At 51.8% G+C, this 19,891-nt stretch overlaps 3 protein-coding genes across 12 annotated transcripts in view; all 3 read right to left on the reverse strand.

Annotated features, from left to right (window-relative positions):
• Positions 1–5,139, reverse strand: part of IFFO2 (intermediate filament family orphan 2) — a 43,727-nt gene extending 38,588 nt beyond the window's left edge. For both annotated transcript variants that reach the window (XM_087755162.1, XM_087755161.1), the window contains exon 1: positions 4,235–5,139. In XM_087755162.1, coding sequence (XP_087611288.1) covers positions 4,235–4,869 — 635 coding nt within the window. In that variant the 5' untranslated portion in view covers positions 4,870–5,139. The remainder of the gene's footprint in view (positions 1–4,234) is intronic.
• LOC148056010 (uncharacterized) lies at positions 5,132–14,218 on the reverse strand. The gene is made up of 4 exons (XM_087755546.1): positions 14,159–14,218; positions 12,433–12,892; positions 11,768–11,890; positions 5,132–5,850 (listed from the first exon to the last, which is right to left on the reverse strand). Exons 1-4 carry the CDS (start codon positions 14,216–14,218, stop codon positions 5,519–5,521), a joined length of 975 nt encoding a protein of 324 aa, XP_087611672.1. The 3' UTR covers positions 5,132–5,518.
• Positions 14,219–15,988: 1,770 nt separating this feature from the next.
• UBR4 (ubiquitin protein ligase E3 component n-recognin 4) overlaps positions 15,989–19,891 on the reverse strand; it is a 78,959-nt gene continuing 75,056 nt past the window's right edge. For 5 of the 9 annotated variants that reach the window (XM_087755160.1, XM_087755159.1, XM_087755158.1 and 2 more), the window contains 3 exons: positions 18,635–18,725; positions 17,888–18,050; positions 16,753–17,160 (listed from right to left, as the gene is read on the reverse strand). In XM_087755160.1, coding sequence (XP_087611286.1) covers positions 17,096–17,160; positions 17,888–18,050; positions 18,635–18,725 — 319 coding nt within the window. In that variant the 3' untranslated portion in view covers positions 16,753–17,095. Of the gene's footprint in view, positions 16,683–16,752; positions 17,161–17,887; positions 18,051–18,634; positions 18,726–19,891 lie in introns of those variants that run through there. The other 4 variants (XR_015704261.1, XR_015704260.1, XR_015704259.1 and 1 more) reach the window with 4 other exon arrangements.

Below are 19,891 nucleotides of genomic sequence, written 5' to 3' on the forward strand. Positions count from 1 at the left end.
AGGGCCTGACGTACTCCATAGGCACGCGTCTGACCTCCTGCCTCAGCCAGAAGACAGACTGTCAGCACTTCAGCCTTCATTGGCAATGTCACTTAACTAATCGGGGGGGGGGAAAGCACGTTTGTTTCCCCCTTCCCATAACCAAGTAGATTTAAATACCCGGGTGCACGCTTACCAACAGAAACACAGAGCAGCATCTGTCATTCGAGATGCCGAGGCTCCGTTCGGCTCGGCTGCCCGAAGCCCAAACGAAGGACCCCAAAGCACGCACGTGCCGGGGACAGGCAGTCAGGCACCAACAGGCCGTGCTGGTTTCGCATCCCCAGCCGCTCTTCAGAAAACGGATTTCTCTTCTGAACAACCTAAACAGATCACAGTAACCCAAAGTCCCTCGCAGGGCAGCGGCACAGTCACGTTCCTGAAGTTAAACCTGCTTATCCCCCTTCCCAAAGCTGGCTACCCGCGGACGGAGGGAGGGATAGATCCAAGATTCAAACACTGGGCATTGAAAAACCCACAGCTGTTTAATCTCAGCTCAAAGGAGGTGAAGCAGTACGGTTGATTTATTTTTTTTCTGTCTAGAAAAAAAAAGATGCTTCACCTGTGTGTTTCAACTTACAAAATCTGACACTTGCCTCCATTTTCACATAACTGTCCCTAAAAGTATTTTTGTATTGAGCTAACTTAACTGCAAAGAAAGTGAACAGTTCTACCTTTCCTTGTTAAAAGGGTAACACCAGATAAAAAGTTACAAAGGATTTGGAATCAGATCCACGGCCAGAAGCTCTTCTAAATGCCAGCATAGTTTAAAAGAAAAAAAAGAAAATGAATTAAAAGTTCATTTTCCCTATAAATCCCCTGCAGTTGCTAACTTCCACAGCTGAAGTCATAATCCACAGCGTAAAATCATGATCATTACTAAATAAAAAATATTACAAGATTAAGACAACACGTAAAGTAGAAACAGATTCACATTTATATACCATTTGTGTAAAATAACATGATCTGGGGGGGAAAAAGGCAATTTTGGTCAGAAATATCCGCCGGGCTCCTCAGGGGGACACTGTCCCATCTGTACTTCAGATACAACAAAAACGTGGGTAAAATATGATCTAGGTGCTCTACTGACTATGCACTCTAGTATTTTTTTAGACCTCAGAACTCCAAAGCGGTTTCTTGTGTTAGGATGTCCAAGAAAAACGATTTTGGGGGATGGAACAAAGGAGTTGAACATATTTTCCTAAAATGAAGCCATTGGTAATCCCAAACATTGCACAGACAATTTCTTTGGAAAGAACATCTTAGATGATCTTCCATTATTAGGACTAGCGGCAAAGCTACCTTCAAAAGAAAGGAAACCAAAGGGATTATTTCACCTCTGAATTCCACCATTACATTTTTTGATTCGCAGGTATGGCATCAATGAGTTTGTGCGTTCAACAACAACAGACGTATCACCCGTGAGCTATCGGGCTTTGAAACTCAGTATTCACTTGAGCAGCATTCACCGACTTAGCGATGTAATCATCTGCTTAGTGTTTTCCTGGTAGCCAAATATTTCAAACAAAAACCATTTGCTAGTTGTGACCTCCTTAATCAAGTGGTCATCCTGGAAAGGAAAAAAGCCTCCGTTGTTTTAGGAAATAAATGTAACGTATCGCTATCTGCTTAAGCATTGCTGCATATTGAGTAGGTGGCTTGTTGGTCAGGTTACAAGGCCTGATGGCTTCAAAAAGGCTGCCGTGTTCTGCTGGTTCTCGAGCTAAGCAAAATGGTGATTTTCTTGGTGTGAAATAACAACAGCAGCGTACAAAACCACTCCAATACATCTAGCGAACGCGGTGTTTCCAATACAAAGTTACCTGCAGCCTGGAGCAGCGCCACTTCCAAGGCCCACCCGCCTGCCGGGCGAAGGGGCTGCCCGTCGGCCGGTTTATAAACACGCACGCGTCTTTGCAAGATCCCAAGCCTGCGTTAGAAACTCGTGCGCGCACCTAACTTTCTGCGGGCCCTCACAGCACCGTCAGGAGACGGGCACAAGGCCTGTTTTCCACTTGGAGCTCATTTCCAAAACTCGATCATCAAAGGGTTCACAGCAAGATAAGAGAAACCCAAGATGCGTATTTATATACAGGTACGTACACACAAACATGCCAGGACAGAGAATCCTTTCCCTGCAAAAACAAACAAGACAACATCGGTACCAATCTTTACAGGATTGCTGACAAACGCTGCAACACCCCATTAGCTCATGATAATGAAATCCAATTGACTAATCTACTCTGACTGCGAGAATTAAATTTAAAACAGCACAGTACTACTCTGTAAGCATGCAAAAGTGCGCTCAAGGCCGCAAATGAAAAAGCCAATCTGCCCCAAAAGAGCTTAATGTGCGATGCCCATCTGATCAGCGAAGGTCACAGAAGACTGGAAAAATCATTCCAATTACATAGTAATGAACGTACCATAAAAGACACACTGCAGATATAATACTAGTGTGATATGTGTCGATATGCATTAATCAAATTTTGTTTTTAAGCATCAGGAGAAAAACCTGTTTCAAGAGCAGGAGGGGTGGTGAGAATAAGATCTGCGGTTGCCTACGAAGAGGCCCCCTTTGCTCCATTGAATTTATTTGGTTTATGCAATCCCCGTGAGCGTGCAAGCACTCACACCTGAATACAGACTCTGGGGTGAAAATTTGCTGTACACAAGCGAGCAAAAGCAGAATAGACAGAATCAACTACATATCAGTAGAAAGACTGAACTTAAATGGCCCACAGGTCTCCTCTTCCCTAAGAAAAAAATCACATATCCATTAAAAAGCAGAAGTATCTGAGCTTTTGGCGACATAACCCACACCCAACACGTATCCTCCTTAACCAAGCCACCACCAAGCACAACTTCCTCTGAAGCACCGCTGCTCCCATCTCCTTGGTACCAACCGCAAAAACAAAAACAACCCCGGGCCATGATGGCATCTACTATTCTAGACTGAAAAAAAGAGGTCAGCTTCTTTTTCCATCCAGATCCAGTAGGTGCTCCAGCCACAACGTACAGAGCAATCAAGGCACGCAAGCTTTAAGAAGATGCACTGAAAGCAGACGGCACGTTAGTCAACAAACAGGCCAGAAATTACTACTGGAACTGCATACGCCTGCCCATAAAACCTCTCTAAACCCAGGTAATGCACAAGAGATCTGTTACAAAAGCTGATGACTGGAGTATGCAAAGAGCACACTGCAGTCCTGTTACCCTGGACAGAAGAAATTCAGCTACGCTTCACAGGCCACAGGGCCGAGAAATGCCGGCTGCCTCCAAAAAAATAGGAAAGGATTAAATTTGCTCCGCCGAAAAAAAAAAAATATACAAGGCTGGGAAAGGAGGAAAATGCATTTTAAGCCTAAAAACTCTAAAAGGGGAGTGCCCCTGCCAGCCCCAAAGGACAGGCAGCTCGTCAGACAATGCAGGAATCTCCCTGCAGAATCCCAACTACCTTTTTTTTTTTTCCTCTGGCCTCCATCTCTGCCACAGCTAGGTTGAGCAGGAAAATACAGCAAACCAAAGGGAACGCTATCCATCACCGGGGGGAGAACACCACCAGTTAATAACCCAGGGCTTCCCAACAGGCTACAAGAAACCTCCAGATTACCAGGGTTTACAAAGGCTGTCCTTAGGGCTTTTGTTTTGAGTAATTCAGAGGAACATCTTGGAGTGCGAACCTTCCCCTGCAGTATTTGCAACCCAAATATTGCAGCACTGAGCTAATTTCGGAGAGCTGACACACAAAATCGACTACTGGAGTGATTAGTCCAGAAAATGAAGGCAAGCTAAATTTAGGAATAACTATGCGATGCAATATTAATAACAGATTATCTCCCTTCTCCAAAAAAGATTTTTTTTTTTAAATAATTTTTTTTAAGTCAAACTGATAATGCTGCTTTTTAGGATCAAGGCTCTTCAGCCTCCCAAAGAAGGACCCTACAATTTTCTGGACGCCAAGCTGCGATGCAAGCCCCCCACCCCGAGGAAGAGCCTCCCCAAGCCGCCGGGAGCATCCTCCGCAGGGAGGCAGCCCTGGGGTGGGGGGAGGCCTGTCCCCACGTCCCCAGGGGTCTCCCCAAACGCCGCCTCCGCCCCGAGGAGGGGCTGGCCCGTTTCCCCGCACTGCAGGAGCCGGCGGCCCGCACCCCCCCGCCTCTCCCGCAGGCTCACCCCCCCCCCAGCCGCTCACTTTCTCTTGTACTCATCCCGCTCCCGCTTGACTTTGGCCAGCACGTTGTAGAGGGCGCGGATCTCGGGGGTGATGGTGTCGATCTGTACCCCGACTCCATCCGGATGGATCCAGGAGACACCGGGCCCTTGCACCGTTTCCAACCCACCGCCTCCGGTACGCCGCACCTGGGTGTAGCTCCAGATGGTACCGGGCAACCGGCTGTAGTGGGGCGGCGAGGCGAGGGGAGCGGCGGCCAGCCCGTGGCCGGGGCCCGGCGGCGGCAGCAGCGGGGAGGTACCGGAGTCGGTCTGCACGGCCTGGTCGCGGGAGAAGGTCTTGTAGCGCAGGCGGCGGTCGCGCTCGCTTTGCTGGGCCGCCAGCTGCTTCTCCAGCAGCCGGTTGCGCCGCTCCAGTTCGTGGACCTTGGCCAGGAAGCAGCGGAACCGCACGTTCAGCCCCTTCAGCAGGTGGATGTTGGAGCCCAGGTCGTTACGGAGCGCCGCCGTTACCGGCGGGCCCCCCGCCGCCGCCGCCGCCGCCGCCGCCGCCGGGCTGCCGGGGCCGCCGCCAGCGCCGGGCCCCAGCGGGCAGGAGGCGGCCGCGGCGCCGGGGGAGAAGGCGCGGGCCATCTCCCCGAAGAGCAGCGAGTTCATCGCCCGGCGGCCGCCCCGGCCCCTGAGGGGAGGTGAGGGGAGGAAGGGGGGGTCCGCGGCCGGAAGCGGCCGTTTAACGGTCGCCGCGGCTGAGGCGGAGTGACCGTTGGGGAGCGCGCGGGCCGCTAACGGCCGCCGGGCCGGGCGCTGAGGAGAGAAGCGGGGACCGGGACCGCGGGGACCGTGACCGCCACCTCCTCCCGCTCCTGCGGCTGCCGCCGCCGCTGCCCGGGCACTGAGGGACCGGCTCCGCCAGGCCACGCCCCTCCCCACGCCTCGCCCACCCCGTAGCCGCGCCCCACTCTCCGCCCCCTTCCCTCAAGCCCCGCCCCCGGCGCGGCCCCGCCGTGGCGGGGGGCGGCGGATTTTGGGGGTGACGGGGACCGGTAGCGCTGGGGGCCCCCGGTTGATGGGGTAACGTGGGATCAAGGAGCAGGGGTGGCTCTGCCCCACGCCGCTCCGCGCCCCTGCTCGCGTCCCTCCAGCAAGTCACCTGCTGGAGAAGATCCAATTATAAGGGGTGAATTTTGTCACCCGAACCGCCTCGGTGCTAAATAACATCGATATTGGAATAATTAACTTATTAAATAAGCGATTCCCAGCTGCTGTTCCTGGCCCGCGGAGCCGCTCGGCAATCAAAGGATATTGTCTAATTGAATGATGCGATTACGCCGCTGCGCTGCCCGGGGTCGGAGCGATGCTTCGCGAGCAAGCGAAGCACACGGAAAACTCCCGGTAACGCGGGTGTAAAGCTGTAGTAACGCCATTCGCTCAGATAGGTTTTGAAATAAAAAATACGGTGCTTTGCCAGGTAATATTTATATGAAAACAGACGGGCGGTATTTATACGAAACGACGCGGGCAGCAGCATCCATGTGCGGAAAATCCACCGGCGCCCGCGAGCCGCGCTCCGGGCCGTAACCGAGGGCTCCTCAAAGGGCTCTGTTAATGTGTTACAAGGCCGTGTTTTCCCAGCACCTCCTGGACAAAAAAAAAAATTAAAGGTACTGGGTGGAGGCACTTTATTAAAAGGATGACTCAAAGAAACACCCGAAAAGATTATCTCTCCCTCAGCACAAACACACTTCAGCCTCAGCTTACGTGGGCTGTAACCGGTGTTCATCGCCGAGGTTACGGGAAAACATCTTCAATACCTGGGTCATCCGGGCACGGCCGTAGCGGCTGGCGTTGGGGTCCCTCCGTGCGTCAAACAGAGCTGTGGTTACAGAAAAAAACTGCAGCTCACTGGGAAAGGTTTCCACGGCGTGTACCCCCCTGCGGATTCCCAGCAAGGCCCGCAGAGTGCAAGAACAGACTAAAACGGGCAACGATAAGGTGATTATTAGGGGCAGGAGCCAACCAAGAGCAGGTTTCTCCCAGATCTGGGCGATTTTCCGTGTGTTAGGCACACGGCATCCTCGCTGGCAGGCAGCGGTGCTGGAAAGAGCCGGGTGATTTCAGAAACCGCGTGGGCAACAGCTGGGAAAATCCTGTTGAACAAGAAGGGATATTTTATTTTTTTTTCCCTTAAGGAAGCAGGAAAACATCAGAGGGAACGATAAACCGGCCAGTTAATTAACGCACATCGTGATCGCTCATTAGGCAGCGCCCATCGCCGCGGCGGTGAGGCCGGATTCGCCGCGGCCCGATCCAAAGGTCATTAAATCAATGAATCTTTTTCCTAATGGGCTTTGGCTCATCCCCGGGATGCGTACGGTCACCACCAGCATCCCGCTCTGCCGCTGGGCTATGGTTTCATCCCAGCCCCTGGAAGTGAATCAGTCTGAATTAATCGCTACAATTAATTAGGCTTAGGCTCGGAGAAATGGGAATCCCTCTTCCGCGAGGGCTCGTGCAACCGCGGAGCTGACCCGCTGCCACCGACGGCGTGCCGAGCCGCCGCGGTCCGGCACATGGGATACCCCGCGGCGGCTGGCGACATTCCTGTAGGGATTCCTCCGATTCCTGCTGCGGAGAGCTCTCCGCTGCCTGCCAATTGCAGATATAAATAATGAAGCACTGATTAGCCCTTTCCTATTTGGACAGGGAGGAAAAGGGATGGGAAATAGTGCTATTTCTGAACGCAGAAACTATCCGGCAATTAAATAACGGTGACCACCCCTAGCGATGCCAATAATAATGCACGGGGTTTATTTTGGCTCTCATTTGCTTCACCCAAACACGGGCTGGAGAGCCTGGACCCTTGATTTGATTTTTACGCCCATTTTTACCTTTGCTTTGTTAGCATCCTTCACTCCCAAACCCCAGGGACTGTCGCAGGACTGCTCTCTACATCTGCTTAGGTTTTTTTTAATATTAATTTTCCCGGGTTTGGTTATACATTGGAGCTTTGTTCATCTGACGCTCGTGGAAAGTTATTGTTTCCTTGGGTCTCTTTTCCTTCTTCAAAATAACCGTAACCAAGCTCAGCAGCCTCGCCAGCGAACGCGTGCTGAGTTACAGCCGATACAGGCTGCTGCCCGGGCTGACGTGGATCACCACTGAGCTACCCTTTGCGTATCCCCGGCTCCGGCTCCTCGCTCCCTCCCCGGCTCCGACTTCCCGGCATGGCGGTGAGGCAGCATCTCCTCCAAAGCCCCCGGCGACTTGCGCCATCCCTCCCTCGTCCCCTTCCTGCTCCCTTGGGCTGCGGGAACCACCCCGGCCCGCTCTTCACCGACCTCAGCGATGGAAAAGGCTGATTTATTCACCCCGGACTCTGCCGGCACCAGAGGTACCTTCTTTCTGAAGCTGCCATTTAACAACCAGCAAGGTTCAGTGGTTAAACTGGGATTAGTATGGCTCCCCTGGGGTTCTTACCCTTGCGCTGCAGTTTGCTGCCTGAATAAGGGTATTTGGGCAAACCAAGCTGCTGAAATAAGTGGAATTTTTAACAGTGCTGTCCCCAAAACGGTTGGTTTTTAACCCAGACCCATGTGATGGTGCGCGGGCAGCAGTGGGGCGACGGGATTAGCAGCTGATGAGTTGCTGCAGTGAGCCCTGCCACATCCCGGCTGCATTTTCGGCCGGCAAAGCGTTTCCAACTCCAGCCAACCCCTTTCCCCGTGGTTGCGGCAGCATCGGGGCTGTTTCTTGAGCAATCGCAGCAGGAACCACCCCTGCCTGCCCGTGTCCCGCACCGGGCACGCGGGACGACGAGCACGAACGCGCCGGCTGCCCCGGTGACTCAGACCCCACCGAACGCACACCCGGGCCTTGCACGGAGACACGAAGGCTGCGGCTCTTTGCACATCGCCGAGGTGTCGCGCGGTGGGGAGAGGGCCGGGTTAGTCACCGGGGTTATCGTTTCAAGTCATATAAGGGAAACCCTTGGATCGTGTCGGGAATTGCATCGGTCACCGCGTCGCGCTGCAGAAACAGAAAATGTTTGGCAGGTTGGCTGCTATTGATAATGCAGGAGGAATGAGTTACATCAGTCGTTATAAAACCAGCATTTGTTCCTCCCTGCAGGTTCTTTATTGCCTTTAAAGGAGGCTTCTCCCCCTCAAAGAGTGGTTTTTCCCCCATATATTTTCTACCAGTTCTATCAGCTCACGTGAAGTAAGAGCTGCTGCTTAAATCCAGCACCTTCTCCCATTGCAGGTCTATTCCTTTGTTCCAATCGCTTTTTTGGAGGTAAAAAACCTCATTTTGCCACATTTGGGGGTTTTATGTGCATCAACACCGCAAAACAGAGCGGCTGCTGGGGGTCTGCTCACTTTTGTCCCCAGCCCACCAGCAGTGAGCTGGGGATGCAAAGGATGGAGGCAGGCTGGTTGCCTTCAGCACATCCCTCATCCCCTCTCACCGGGCTGGGCATGATCTTCTCTGCGGAGATCACGTAAATATTTTGGAAACAAAAGCTTCTGCAGCAGGTTCAACCCGAAAAGACGAGTGAACTCAGGGATGCCGCCAGAGAGAAAGGTGCTGAGAGCGACTGCGAAGCATCCACTAACCTGGAGCGGCCGAGACACGCCAGAGTACTTCCTTGGAGACTGTGGCAATGTTCATTGCTGCCTTAGTAACCAAATATTTGCATCTGTATTGAGTATGGCAACAACTATGCATCGATAAGCCCATACAGGCCGCTGCAGGTGTGTTTTAGGATACAGTGATTGCTTTGGCAGCTCGCTGAGGATAATTGCAGGATGCGGCATCGTTAATTTGTGCATGCCCAAGTGCACAGTTTCAATCCCGTCGGTGCTGAGCTTTTCATTCTGCAGGTAGCAGGTAGACCCTGGCCTGATTAACTGAAATGTGGAACAACTTTCAAAGAATTTTTGTCTCTTGGGCAAAGACACAATAGGATTTCTTTTTCGCTGCTCCTCCACACTTTGCAACCCGCGCTGGGCTCAGCGATGGGATGAGCAGCGGCCAAAGCTCAGAGCACAGAAGACGGCTGAGTTGAACTGGGATATGTTTTTAGCTCCCTATCTAAATCTCTCTTCCAGAAGCCGTTAGCTGAGTATTTTCATTCCTCGTACTGTGGGGTTTTTAGCCTGGCATGTTTTGCACGACACAGGGTGAGGGAAAGCTTCAGCTGGGAGCTGGTGATGGGGGTACTGGATGTGGCTGGCTTGGGCACCCCGCTCTGCTCCGGGGCTGGCTTTCCTCCGAGCATCCCGCTCCCTGGGCGGGCATCTCTTGCCTCTCCTCCTTCTCCACGGGCATGGGACAAGGGGGTCTGCCATACAGAGGGGATCCTCTTTGCTATCGCACCCCGGACCACTCCAGCCTCCCATCCTGAACCCGCAGGGATGCTCGTGGCGGCCGCAAGAAAACTCGGCGTCAGCAAAGTGAGTCAATGAGCCGAAGCGTTCGGAGCGGCTCCCCTCTTGGATTTCCCAATGTCCCGGGGTGTTTCGGAGGGAGAGGTCCTCGGGTGGAGCACCTTGACAGCTAGACGCCCAGTTCCCAATGATTCCCAGGCCGTAGTGCAGCCCGGTGGCCTGTGGCTGGTAAATGCCTTTCCACTGTGCCAGCTGATGCAGTCACCGAGCTTGTTATATCAAAACTGCTTACAGCAGGCAAAATACGGACCGAGGGAAGAGAAACATTAATGACCTGGCACTCGGGAGACATGCCTTTAATGTCTGATCTCATCATTTGGGAATTAGTTTTTTGTCATCAAATACTAGGAATAATTAAAGGACAGTGCTGGATTTAGAACGCACTCTTCATTAATTAAGATTAAAAAAAAAAAAAAACGGCCTGGGAGAAGCTGCAGGGATTAAACACCCGCGGAACGGCTCGTGGGGTGTCCCGACACGCAGGTGCTCAGCCGCCCGGGCGATGCGGCAAGCACCGACGCCAACGCCAGAGAGAACCAGAGACTCCAACGCAACACTTCATCGCGAACACCCATTAGGGGCTGAAAACGAGATTTTTATCAGCCGGGCACGCGGGCTGTCCTAGGGCGCTGGGTTTGGCTTTCATTGCTATCCAGGGCTGTCCTTTGCGTTCAACCCCAGAGGACTTCAGCCTCTGCAGGAGCGTCCCCAGCCCCTTCCCATCCCAGTTCCCCCATCTCGGGGTGAGGCCAGCGCTTACCCCGGGGCATGCACCGAGGGTCACGGAGGTCCTGTTGCCACAACGCTTGGGAAAGAAGAGCTAGGCAGGATTATTATTAATAACAGTAATTATCGGCGTTATCATCATTATGGTAAAGATCTCTACATCTGACTGATGCGCGCCCCACAGCCCGTCAATCCGCGGGCATCCCTGGCTGCCCTGCCCTCCGCCTCCTTCCCCAGATTCCAGCATCTCCTTTAGTCCTCTCCCGCCGCCTCCAGCCCTCACCGCTTCCCCACGGCGGGGAAGGCGCAACAGATGCCGGCCCCGAGGTCGCTGGCAGGAGCAGCCGAGTCTAAACATGATGTTCTTGATATTTCTAATTTTTTTTTTTTAAAGCCCAGCCTCTCTTCATATACCAAAGCCGAACTTAAACCACAAAGAGTGAGCTTCATTTTTGCAGTTTCTGCTTAATATATGCCCTTTTCTAGATCATACACCTTCCCCAGCAGAGAAGGGCTGCAGGGAGGGTGTTATCCTGCTTCTCCAGTGGCATGAGACCGATGCAAAATATATCAATATACCGTCCCCGCGGAGCAGGTCGGGGGTAATCGCAGCGGCCACGAAAGCAGACCTGGGCTCTCGACATTGAAACCATTTCTCCCGCGGCTCCAGGCCCCCCTGGACGTTTGCAGGTCACCGAGGACTTGCTGGAGGCTCGCACAGGCTTGGCTGGAGTTCGCCCGCAGCTCAGGCTCGGTAACGATTCACTTAAAAGCGGTTTATATTTGACAAGGGAAGGGAGCAGGCTGAGCCAGGCAGAGGAGCGTCGGGGCGGTGGCACGTTTCCGGAAGGAAGCCCCTGCTTTTTTGGAGTGGGAAATCCATCGCCAGGCGCCTGATGCTCCCGGGGTGACGTAGGAAGGGGCGGCAGGGCTCTGCGGCAGCCGGCCGTGCGAATTAGGCAATGGGGCACGCGTCTGATCCCCCCGGGGTCCGTGGCAACGGTGGGACGAAGGGAAAAATCATTGCGGGGCAGGAGAGGTTTGGAGAGAGGTTATGACTCCCACTGCAAATCTGGGACTGCAGCGAGAGAGCCGGGATGCAGGGAATAGCACTGAGCGCGGGCTTGTCCTGCTCTAATAAAAGCTTAATAAGCCCTATGAAAATAAATGAAAGCTTTCAAGAGGCAGCGGCCGGACCTCTTTACGCTGAAAGCCGCGTTCCCCACCCGGGTCTCCGGGGATGCTGCCTTTGCGGGGGCGATGCCCGGGGGCCCCTAAGCCGCCTCGGGCCTCGGCGTTAAATCGCAGCTCAAGGGCTTCCCCTCGATGTGGCGTTTGCACCATTTTATTTTTAATTTTAACTAAAAACCACCTCTTCCTACCAGCACGTTCCCCTTCGGGACGGGGAGAGGGATCTCTGCCGATCGCCAGGGTTTTGATAAAAGGGACGGAGCTGGCGGTTCCTCCCTGAGCTGAGCAGTTGATACAAACCAGCGGAACCAATCCTGCCAAAAAAATCCACAACCGGAGGTTTAACCATTATTTTTTTGCCACTCTCGGAAACCAGCAAGCAAGTAACTATTCCCGGAGGTTCCGGCTGGCTTCTCCCAGCAACTTTGCGTACCGTGGGGGACAACCCTAAAGTGATTTTGTACTCGATTCGCCCAAGCATCTTTTCCAGCGGTCCCCGCAAGCTGCGCGGCTTGTTTTCCCCCGTGCCCTCGATCCTGTACGTGCGAGTTGTGAATCATCCCTGCTTGGGGTGATAACGTGGCCGGGCTGCGCCCAGCGATGCGCAGCAAACAAGTCAAGGCCAACCTTGATTTTCTTATCTGGAGGCGGGCAGGGAGCAGAAATGGGATGGCTTCTAACTAAGCTCGCGTGGGCCATGGGAGGTCTCCTGAGATGCGCTGGGAAAGCTGCTCCTCAGGCTGGAGGGCGGCCGCTCTCCGGAGCAGCGAAAAACTTGCCTGGTTTTCATTTGTGAATTTAAAGGCGATTTGGGAAGCTGGACTTGGCGCTTTTTGTACTCATTTATGTCGCTTACCTGCTAGGAGGACGTCCGATCTCCTCCTTGAGCTCGATGGGGCGTAAATCGGTAAGGAATAAGCCCTGAACCGAGAGCAGGGCTGGCCCAACAGGCCAGGCTGAGGCAGGGAAGGAATTTTGCAGATTTGCTTTATTGCGGCAGGCAGACGGCAAAGCCGGCGCGACGGGGCCCGCTGTTTGCGTAGCGGGCGCTGCGAGGGCTGCGCTGACGGCGTGGCGAGAGCGGTTATTGCTGCCACGGAGACGGCAAGGGCCGGGCTGGCGGAGCCTGGTGGGATCTTCCCGGAGGAAAAGGTGCTCAACGGCCAAAATAAACACGTGGGACTCGATACAGGTTCGTGCAGGCGAGGGACGGTGCCGGTGCGGTGTCCATGCAGCGGCCGGCGATGCCGAGAGCAAGACGGGAGAAGACGAGGTTTGCAGAGCCAGGAGCTAACGAGGGGGGACTGATAATTCAGCTAACGACGCTGCAGCAGCAGGGACGGTCCCGCCCTACGTGGTGCCCTTCAAATGGAGCAAACTGGGGGTCTTTCCCCATGGATTAGCCACCCGGCACAGAGAAAAGCCTCCGTGCTTCCCAGAGCCAGCGGTTCGGGCACCTCGGGAGGCCTTTTGGTAGAATAGAGACATCGAACCCCGTTTCAGCAAATACATGACACCAACTTTTCTGCCCGGGTAAGCACAAGCCCCGCCGTAGGAGCTGTTTTCATGTGGTTCAGCGGTCAGCGGTGCCCGTCTGGTGTCTCGCTTCTTTGCTGTAGGCTCCTTGAGCAACGTCTCAGCATCGTCTTGGCAGAAACCGGCAGTGGTTTTGTATGAAAGGGTTTTTTGCTGTTTAATACCGAGGTACCGGCTGTGCTCACACGTAGTAAGGCTCCCCAAAAGCTTTGGACAGAGGGAAAAGAGGCTCTCGCTCCAAATTTCTGCATTGGAAACTGCAAGCCCGAGGAGTACCCAGGTAATCGTTGAGGCTCCACCGCGGTCTTTCTGTCCTTCCCCTGCCTGGAAAACTAGCTGCGCGGACACGTGTCCGGGGAGATAAATCACTTTTCCTGCATCGGAAAAAGTCCAAGGAATCTTTTATGGCATCGAAACATCGCAGCTCACAGCGTGTTTATGCTGAGCAGCTCTAATCCACTGCTTGTTTGAAAATACTTCTAGGGAATTACAGTAAGAGACAAAACACAGGAGAGAAACTTGGATGGAGAGCTGGTCGGAAGCATCGGTAGCAGGGAAGCGAGGAGCGGGAGGAAGGCCTCCCATCCCGGCGGGACAGCTGTCAGAAGGAGCACCCAGAAAGCTTCCAGAAAGGCGTTTGCCTGGCTTGAGAAAGGGAATCACGAAGGGAGGAGGCAGCAGGACAAAGGAAACCATCACGAAATGCAAGGGGGAAGGCCAAGGGCTTCCCATCTTTAGGGAACAAGCCCCGGGCGCCGGGTGGTTTTGTTCGGGTGCCCCCGGCCCGATGGGTTTGTGGGGTCGCAGAAGCGACCCGTGGCAGCGGCAGCTCGTGAGCTCGGGCTCCCGGGGGCCCTTTTACCTGCAGCAGGCACGAGAGCCCGGCGCGGCCCCGCCGAAGCCGGCGCCCGGGGCAGGGCCAGGCGCTTTGCGCTCCTTGGGAGTTGTCATTCCCGAGATTAATTAACGAACAACCACCGGAGTTTGACCCAGCGTGAACAGCCATCGCAAGGACGTCAGATCATCTCAGGGAAGCTCTTGCCCACCAAGTCAGGTTCAAAGCAATCGCGGAGGTCACTCTGGAGGTCACTCTGGCTCTCGTGCATCGCAAAGGATTTCCCCCCCCCCACTACGTTTTTTGCAGAGGGGGTTAACTCTTTATTGTTCAGCTAGTGGTTTGGTTCATCAGTTTGAATCGTTTTCCCCGTTTTGAGGCATTTTCTCTCAGTCTTGCTCCTCTTATTTCTAATTTAAGTAACACGCTTCCCCCAAAAGCCTTTGCTGACTTCCCCAGCCCCAGCCCGCGGGGGATTTTGCTTGGCCTTTGTGCAGTACTGCGAAATGTTGGAGCCTCCGTGTGTGGCCTGCGTCAGCTGAAACTTTCCAAAACACTTTTCTTTTGTTCCTGTCCCTCTCGGCCCTTCTGGGGTTGTTACTGTGAGCCCTCAGTCCCTCCCAAGCACTATCATGCCGGTTCCACCTTCTTTGCAAATCTGGCTTCCCCGTAAATCACAGCCCTCGTGCTCTGGGCAGGGAGGCACTCGCTACACCGCCTTTATTTTCCAAAATACATCTCCGGGCCTTTGCAGAACCCTCTGGCGTAGCTCCAAGTAGTTTACTGCAAGTGTGCTTACACTGGTAAGGACACAGCTTATCACCTCCTTTCAAGATCCTGTTTCCTCACGGTTGTAATAACATCGGTGAACAAATGGCGATCGTGTTCTGCTCCTGGTAAGTTTAAGGATCTGCTGATGCAACTGGACGTGTAGAAAAAGAATTATTTTTCTGGTATAAACTTTACCAGTTCCTGCAATAGCAGAGGCTGTTTTCGCAGAAGACCCGTGCCAGCATAAACGGAGCTACACCAGGATTTGCATCAGCAAAAACTGGGTCTACGCTGAAGTTACCTTGTTAGGCAAGCTGAAGAAAGGCACTGCGCAAGGAATGGGTGACATCCTCCTGGTGCCGCTGGGGCAACAGCTGTGAAGCAAACGCCGAGGGACTGCCCGGCACACCGAGGCTGGGGCTGAAGGGGAAAAGGTATTTTCCTGTGAAAAGACAGTAAGTAGGTAGCGAGGCAGCCTAGTGTTCCTCCCTGCTGTCTGAGTCGCATCAATAGTTCTTGTCTGGAGCGTCACCAGTCAATCTGACACAAATGACCGAGTCCGGAAGCGTTGGGGTTTCAGTCTTGCACCTGAACTCTCCGTATTGCGAGAAGCAGTAGAACCACAGTCCTAAAAACCCGATTTCTTGTTACCTGTTCGCTGCTGCTTTCAGGAATCATACCGATTTGAAAAATCATTTACTCAGAAAGGGTTTTTAGTATTGCCCAAGCTACCGTACACCGGTATTGGTAAGCAATGCTTGTGCATCCACCCATAGGTATATTACAGCTACTTATTTGGAGAGAAGACTGTTAGGTTTGGCTTTACAGTGCTTTTAAAACCAGGTGTGTTTTTCTCTTTTATGTGGTTAAAAGGCAGCTGAAGCGTAATATCGCTGTACTGAAGAACAAACTCCACACATCAGCCCCCCTCCTGTACCTTCACGAGGCGAGACAGACCTACCCAACCGACAACGCAGCCCACCGACGTCCTCCAGTCCCTTGCGAGACACCAACCCGAGCTTCCTGAGGCGGCTTGCTATTCAGCACTCCTCCCCAGAACCGAACCCGACTGCCAGCGGTGACATAAGCACCCGCAGAGGCGAGAAGAAAAACACTGCGCCTTCACCCATTTGCTAATTGCCAAATCATAATGCGTGCTCAACGCTAACAAAAGGCATCAAATAAGTTGCCGAGTTATTCAGCCTCTAAAATAATTATTATTTATGGGATGGGACTGTGTTAGGATTGCGGAAATTCAAGTTCAAACAGAGACGAGGAAGACAGGGAAAGCTTTATTAGATTCCAGCTTAACCACGTGTCAGCTGGGTTACAGGACAGCAGAACTGGTGGTAAAGGTAAGTTACCAGCATGCACAACTGGGTGAGAAAAGGCGAGGCTGTATTCCAAGCAGGTACTTGGCTTCAGGTCAGGGCATGCACACCAAAATGCAAGCTACTGAAAGGGCAAGTGGCCGGCTCAAGAAGTGTGCGGTGTCTATTTTCCATGCATTTTGCTGAAGCTGAAAATCTTACCAGAGAGAGAAAATAAATTTGATGCAAGTAGCATCCCTCTGAGAGGCAACGTCGCCATCCGTACTACACGACCGGAGGCGACAACATGCGCGCTTGCTTTGAATACAGCCCTGGTGAGAGCAAAGTCAGGGAAGACACCGTGATATGCAACATGCCTCGGAGAGGGGTGACACGAAGCGCCAGGGGAGATGACTGCGGCTGGGACAGCTGCCCTCACCCAGGTGAAGAAGGGGTGGAAGGAAACGCTGTCCCTGCAGTCCACGAGTCTCTAAGGCTCACGTCCCACAAGGGGAAACCTGCTCTGCATGTACAATCAGTAAAGAGAGCGTCAGTCTGCTTCCTTGCGCACTACGAGCCTTTTGCTTCCCGTGTCTCCTTTTCCGGACTACGGGCCGGAAAGAGCAGCAGCTCTGAGCCCTGAGAGAAGGAGCTCTGAAAGAAAAGATGAGAAAGAACTTGGCATTTAGGCTGCTGCATGGTTAAAGTACTAGTCAAACCCATCTTACCCATTTGTTCGATTTATTTAACTCCAAAGAGGTGCACACTAAAGCATTAAGATTTACTGGTTTGGATTCCTCTCTGTACAAGTTCTTTCAACCAGCTTGAATACACAAGGCTTTACAGATAGAATCACTGAAATACAAGATAAAACAAATCTAAATTCCAAATCACTCCAAGAAGAGAAATTGTAGAAAATAAAATAAAATAAAAAAAAAAACCAAAACAAACACAAACAAAAACCTGCAGCACTCCTCAGGGAAGTGACAGACTGCACAAGGAGGAACACAAAGGGATGGAAGGCAAGCTAGTGTAGTCTCTGCCCAATGCTTCTCTGTGCTGGCGGCTCAGGGGATGGAATTCAAAAGATCCTTGAGGAAGTTGTCGGGATCATTGATTTCTGATAAGAGTCCTTTAAACAAAAGAAGACAATACAGAATAATTAGATCCACAAAGCGGTTTCTCCTGCCCACATTAGGGATTTGTGCTAGGGCGTGTGTAAGTTAATAATGACAGCTGCAATGTTATTTTAAGTATGGACAAGACGAAGATAAACCCTTGTCGGATGCATGTGCAGAAGGGACCAAAGCGTGTACGTTAAATCCATATGGCACTTGCTCTTGTGCAACAGAGCTACTATAGGGACCCTGCTAGCTGCCTGCCTGGCAGCTCTATACGTTGGATGGTGAGAGCCTGGCTTGTGACACTACTAACTCCTAACAGAAGTAAGAGTAGCCTCTCTGCACGTTAATTTTCAGCACCTCCTGACTCCTGGGGATACCAAAATCCCTATGGCAGGAACTCTCGCTGCACTGAACTGCCGCCCCATCTGGTTATCAGCCTTCAAACCACATATACTCAAAACCGCCCTTAAGCCGTGATGTCAGTATGTATGCTTAACAGAGCAGGGGAGGACCCGCGTGATCAAGTGAGAGAAATTTTCCTGTCTGGGGATGCTCAAGCGTGTCTCCCAACTGTTTTTGAAATAGCTTAGGCAATAGCTGGAGTGCCGAAGTCTCCTCCTCTCGCTGCCTCGTACAAACAAGCTGCTGCGGCGGTGTCAGGAATGCTGCCGTCTCAAGCAAGCGGCAGTCACGAGTTGCATAAGACAGCCTATAAAAGGGAAAGCGCACACTTACCAGCCACATCCAAAAACTCGGAAAATGTTTCAACTGGCATGAACTCCTCCTGGAAGGTTTTCAGGGCCTTGTCTGCAGCTTCATGTATTGGCATGTCATTGTGTCGTATGAATTCAGCAAGAGAGTAGGACCAGCCCCCCTCTGTGTTACTGGTAGGCACCTTCTGTGAGAGGGGAAAATGGGACCAAATCAGTCAAAAAAATAACTATTTAGAAGAACAACTGCAAACCCTGATGCCTTCTCCCGTTGCTCTTGGACTTGCATCCCCTGCCTCTTGTAGACAAGCCACACAGAAAAAGTTACCCCATACGTGACTTTATAATAATCTTTTTGTAGAGAATGCAAACAAGGTCGCAGGCATTTTCTCACCCTAATTATTTAACCTTCTCTGGAAGCTGCAAGCTTCTTTCTGGTAGATGCCCCTACCTCCTTCCTTACCCAACTGTTTCCCTGGTGCAGCTCTGAACGTCCTTGCTTTAGTGAACGACGAACAGAAAAAATAAGCAAATAGACAATACAGGAGGAGTGCTGCAAACTGGAGAAGTCCCTCGATCCTTCAGACACCAAATTGCAAGGGCTGCAATTAGCACAGGCAGCCTCTTGCGGCCCTTCTGCTCATACAAGGTGAAGTTTTATGTTTCCAAGGATCTTGGAAAAAGGGGCTTCAAACTCTGCCTTCTATTTCAAAGGCATGTAGTTGCTCAGGTTAGAAAGCTGACACAGATCAACTTCAATGTTTTTTCTTACCTTGAACATGTTGTAAATAAGATCTACTAGGGCCCAGAAGAGAAGGCCAGAGCGGTACGTTGCGTATTCCTTCACTGTCTTATCTGCCAGTCTAGGAAGATAATGAAATCAATCTTTGAGTTAATCACTTTACTACGCTTTGGTAACTGATTTGATGAATAGCACGAAAGCTGAAACGGCCAAAAAGCCTATCAATAATGCACACGGGGAATGGCTCCGAGTAAGCTTTGCTGTGTGCTCTTGGACACGAAACAAACATTAGGCATCCGTAATTTCTGTGCAACGATTCCTATGGGTAGGAAGTCGCTTTCCCAGCTGTGCCTAGTGTAACCAAAGCAGTTAGCCAATAAAACCTTATTTCACAGGAAGAAAACAAGCACAGAGGGAAGTGCACTGCTAAGGCTATGTAGGAAGTCAACAGCAAAGTCGGAAAAAACAATGCACAGCCCCCATTTGTATGCTCGCTGCTTGGAGTACAGCAGGTTCCTGAAGAAATGACTAAATCTAGGTCTAAGACACCGTCTGTATCAATGACAGAGAACATATTCTCGCTTCTAACTCACAAACGTGTTTCTGAAAGACTCTGAGGGAAATATCTTGCCCTTGAAGAAATGGAGGAATTTCCATTTAATATCTTCTTGGTTATTCTATCGCCTTGAAAGAAGGACTTCTGCTTTTGGAAATTCAGCATCTGACTGGAGAAATGCTATAAAAGGTGCAGAGCTGTGCTGGGATAACAGCTCCCAAAGTTTAAAGGATTAATCACCAACAGGTTCTGGCAAGGCGGAACCTCTTGCCAGCAACTCTAATGGGTTTGGAATTTTCTTGCATGTTTCGCAGGTACATCTGCCTCCATCACATGCCGCTTCCTGCTTGCCACTTAAAAGCTTTGAGAAAAAAAAGCAAAAAAAGCCCTTTTTTATGCATCTAGAACTAGTTCAGCTGCCACTGACATGAGCCAGCAAGACAAAAGGATATCATCTGACCACGGGTCCAACTGCAATCTGCCAAAAGTTGGGGTTTTTGGGGGGCAAATGAACATTTTGCTGCTCTTATTCTAAAAGGCAACATTTGTGTGTCTGCCCTTAAAACAGACGGCTTGGTAGGTGGCAGTCTGCTTGGGCAGCTAGGCCTAATTATTTAAAGGAAAACCAATTAGTAAAGGTGACTAAATTTCCACGGGAAGAACAGCAACTTAGAGAGAGGCTAATTCTAGACTCCCAAATACTGCAAGACAGACTTTCTTTTTATGTGAAT

Source organism: Nipponia nippon, unplaced genomic scaffold (assembly GCF_047370975.1).
Source record: "Nipponia nippon isolate SJK-2023a ecotype South Korea unplaced genomic scaffold, ASM4737097v1 scaffold_19, whole genome shotgun sequence".
Taxonomy (NCBI): Eukaryota; Metazoa; Chordata; class Aves; order Pelecaniformes; family Threskiornithidae; genus Nipponia; species Nipponia nippon.

Bases quoted from the DNA above. Each gene is read 5' to 3' on its own strand.
- LOC148056010 (XM_087755546.1), bottom strand. From the start codon at position 14,218: ATGCACGAGAGCCAGAGTGACCTCCAGAGTGACCTCCGCGATTGCTTT. The intron at 12,893-14,158 runs GTGGGCAAGAGC...CAGCGTCGTTAG, and splicing joins ATTGCTTTGAACCTGACTTG to CTGAATTATCAGTCCCCCCT. The intron at 11,891-12,432 runs GTAAGCGACATA...TTTTTTTGGCAG, and splicing joins ATCGGACGTCCTCCTAGCAG to GATTGGTTCCGCTGGTTTGT.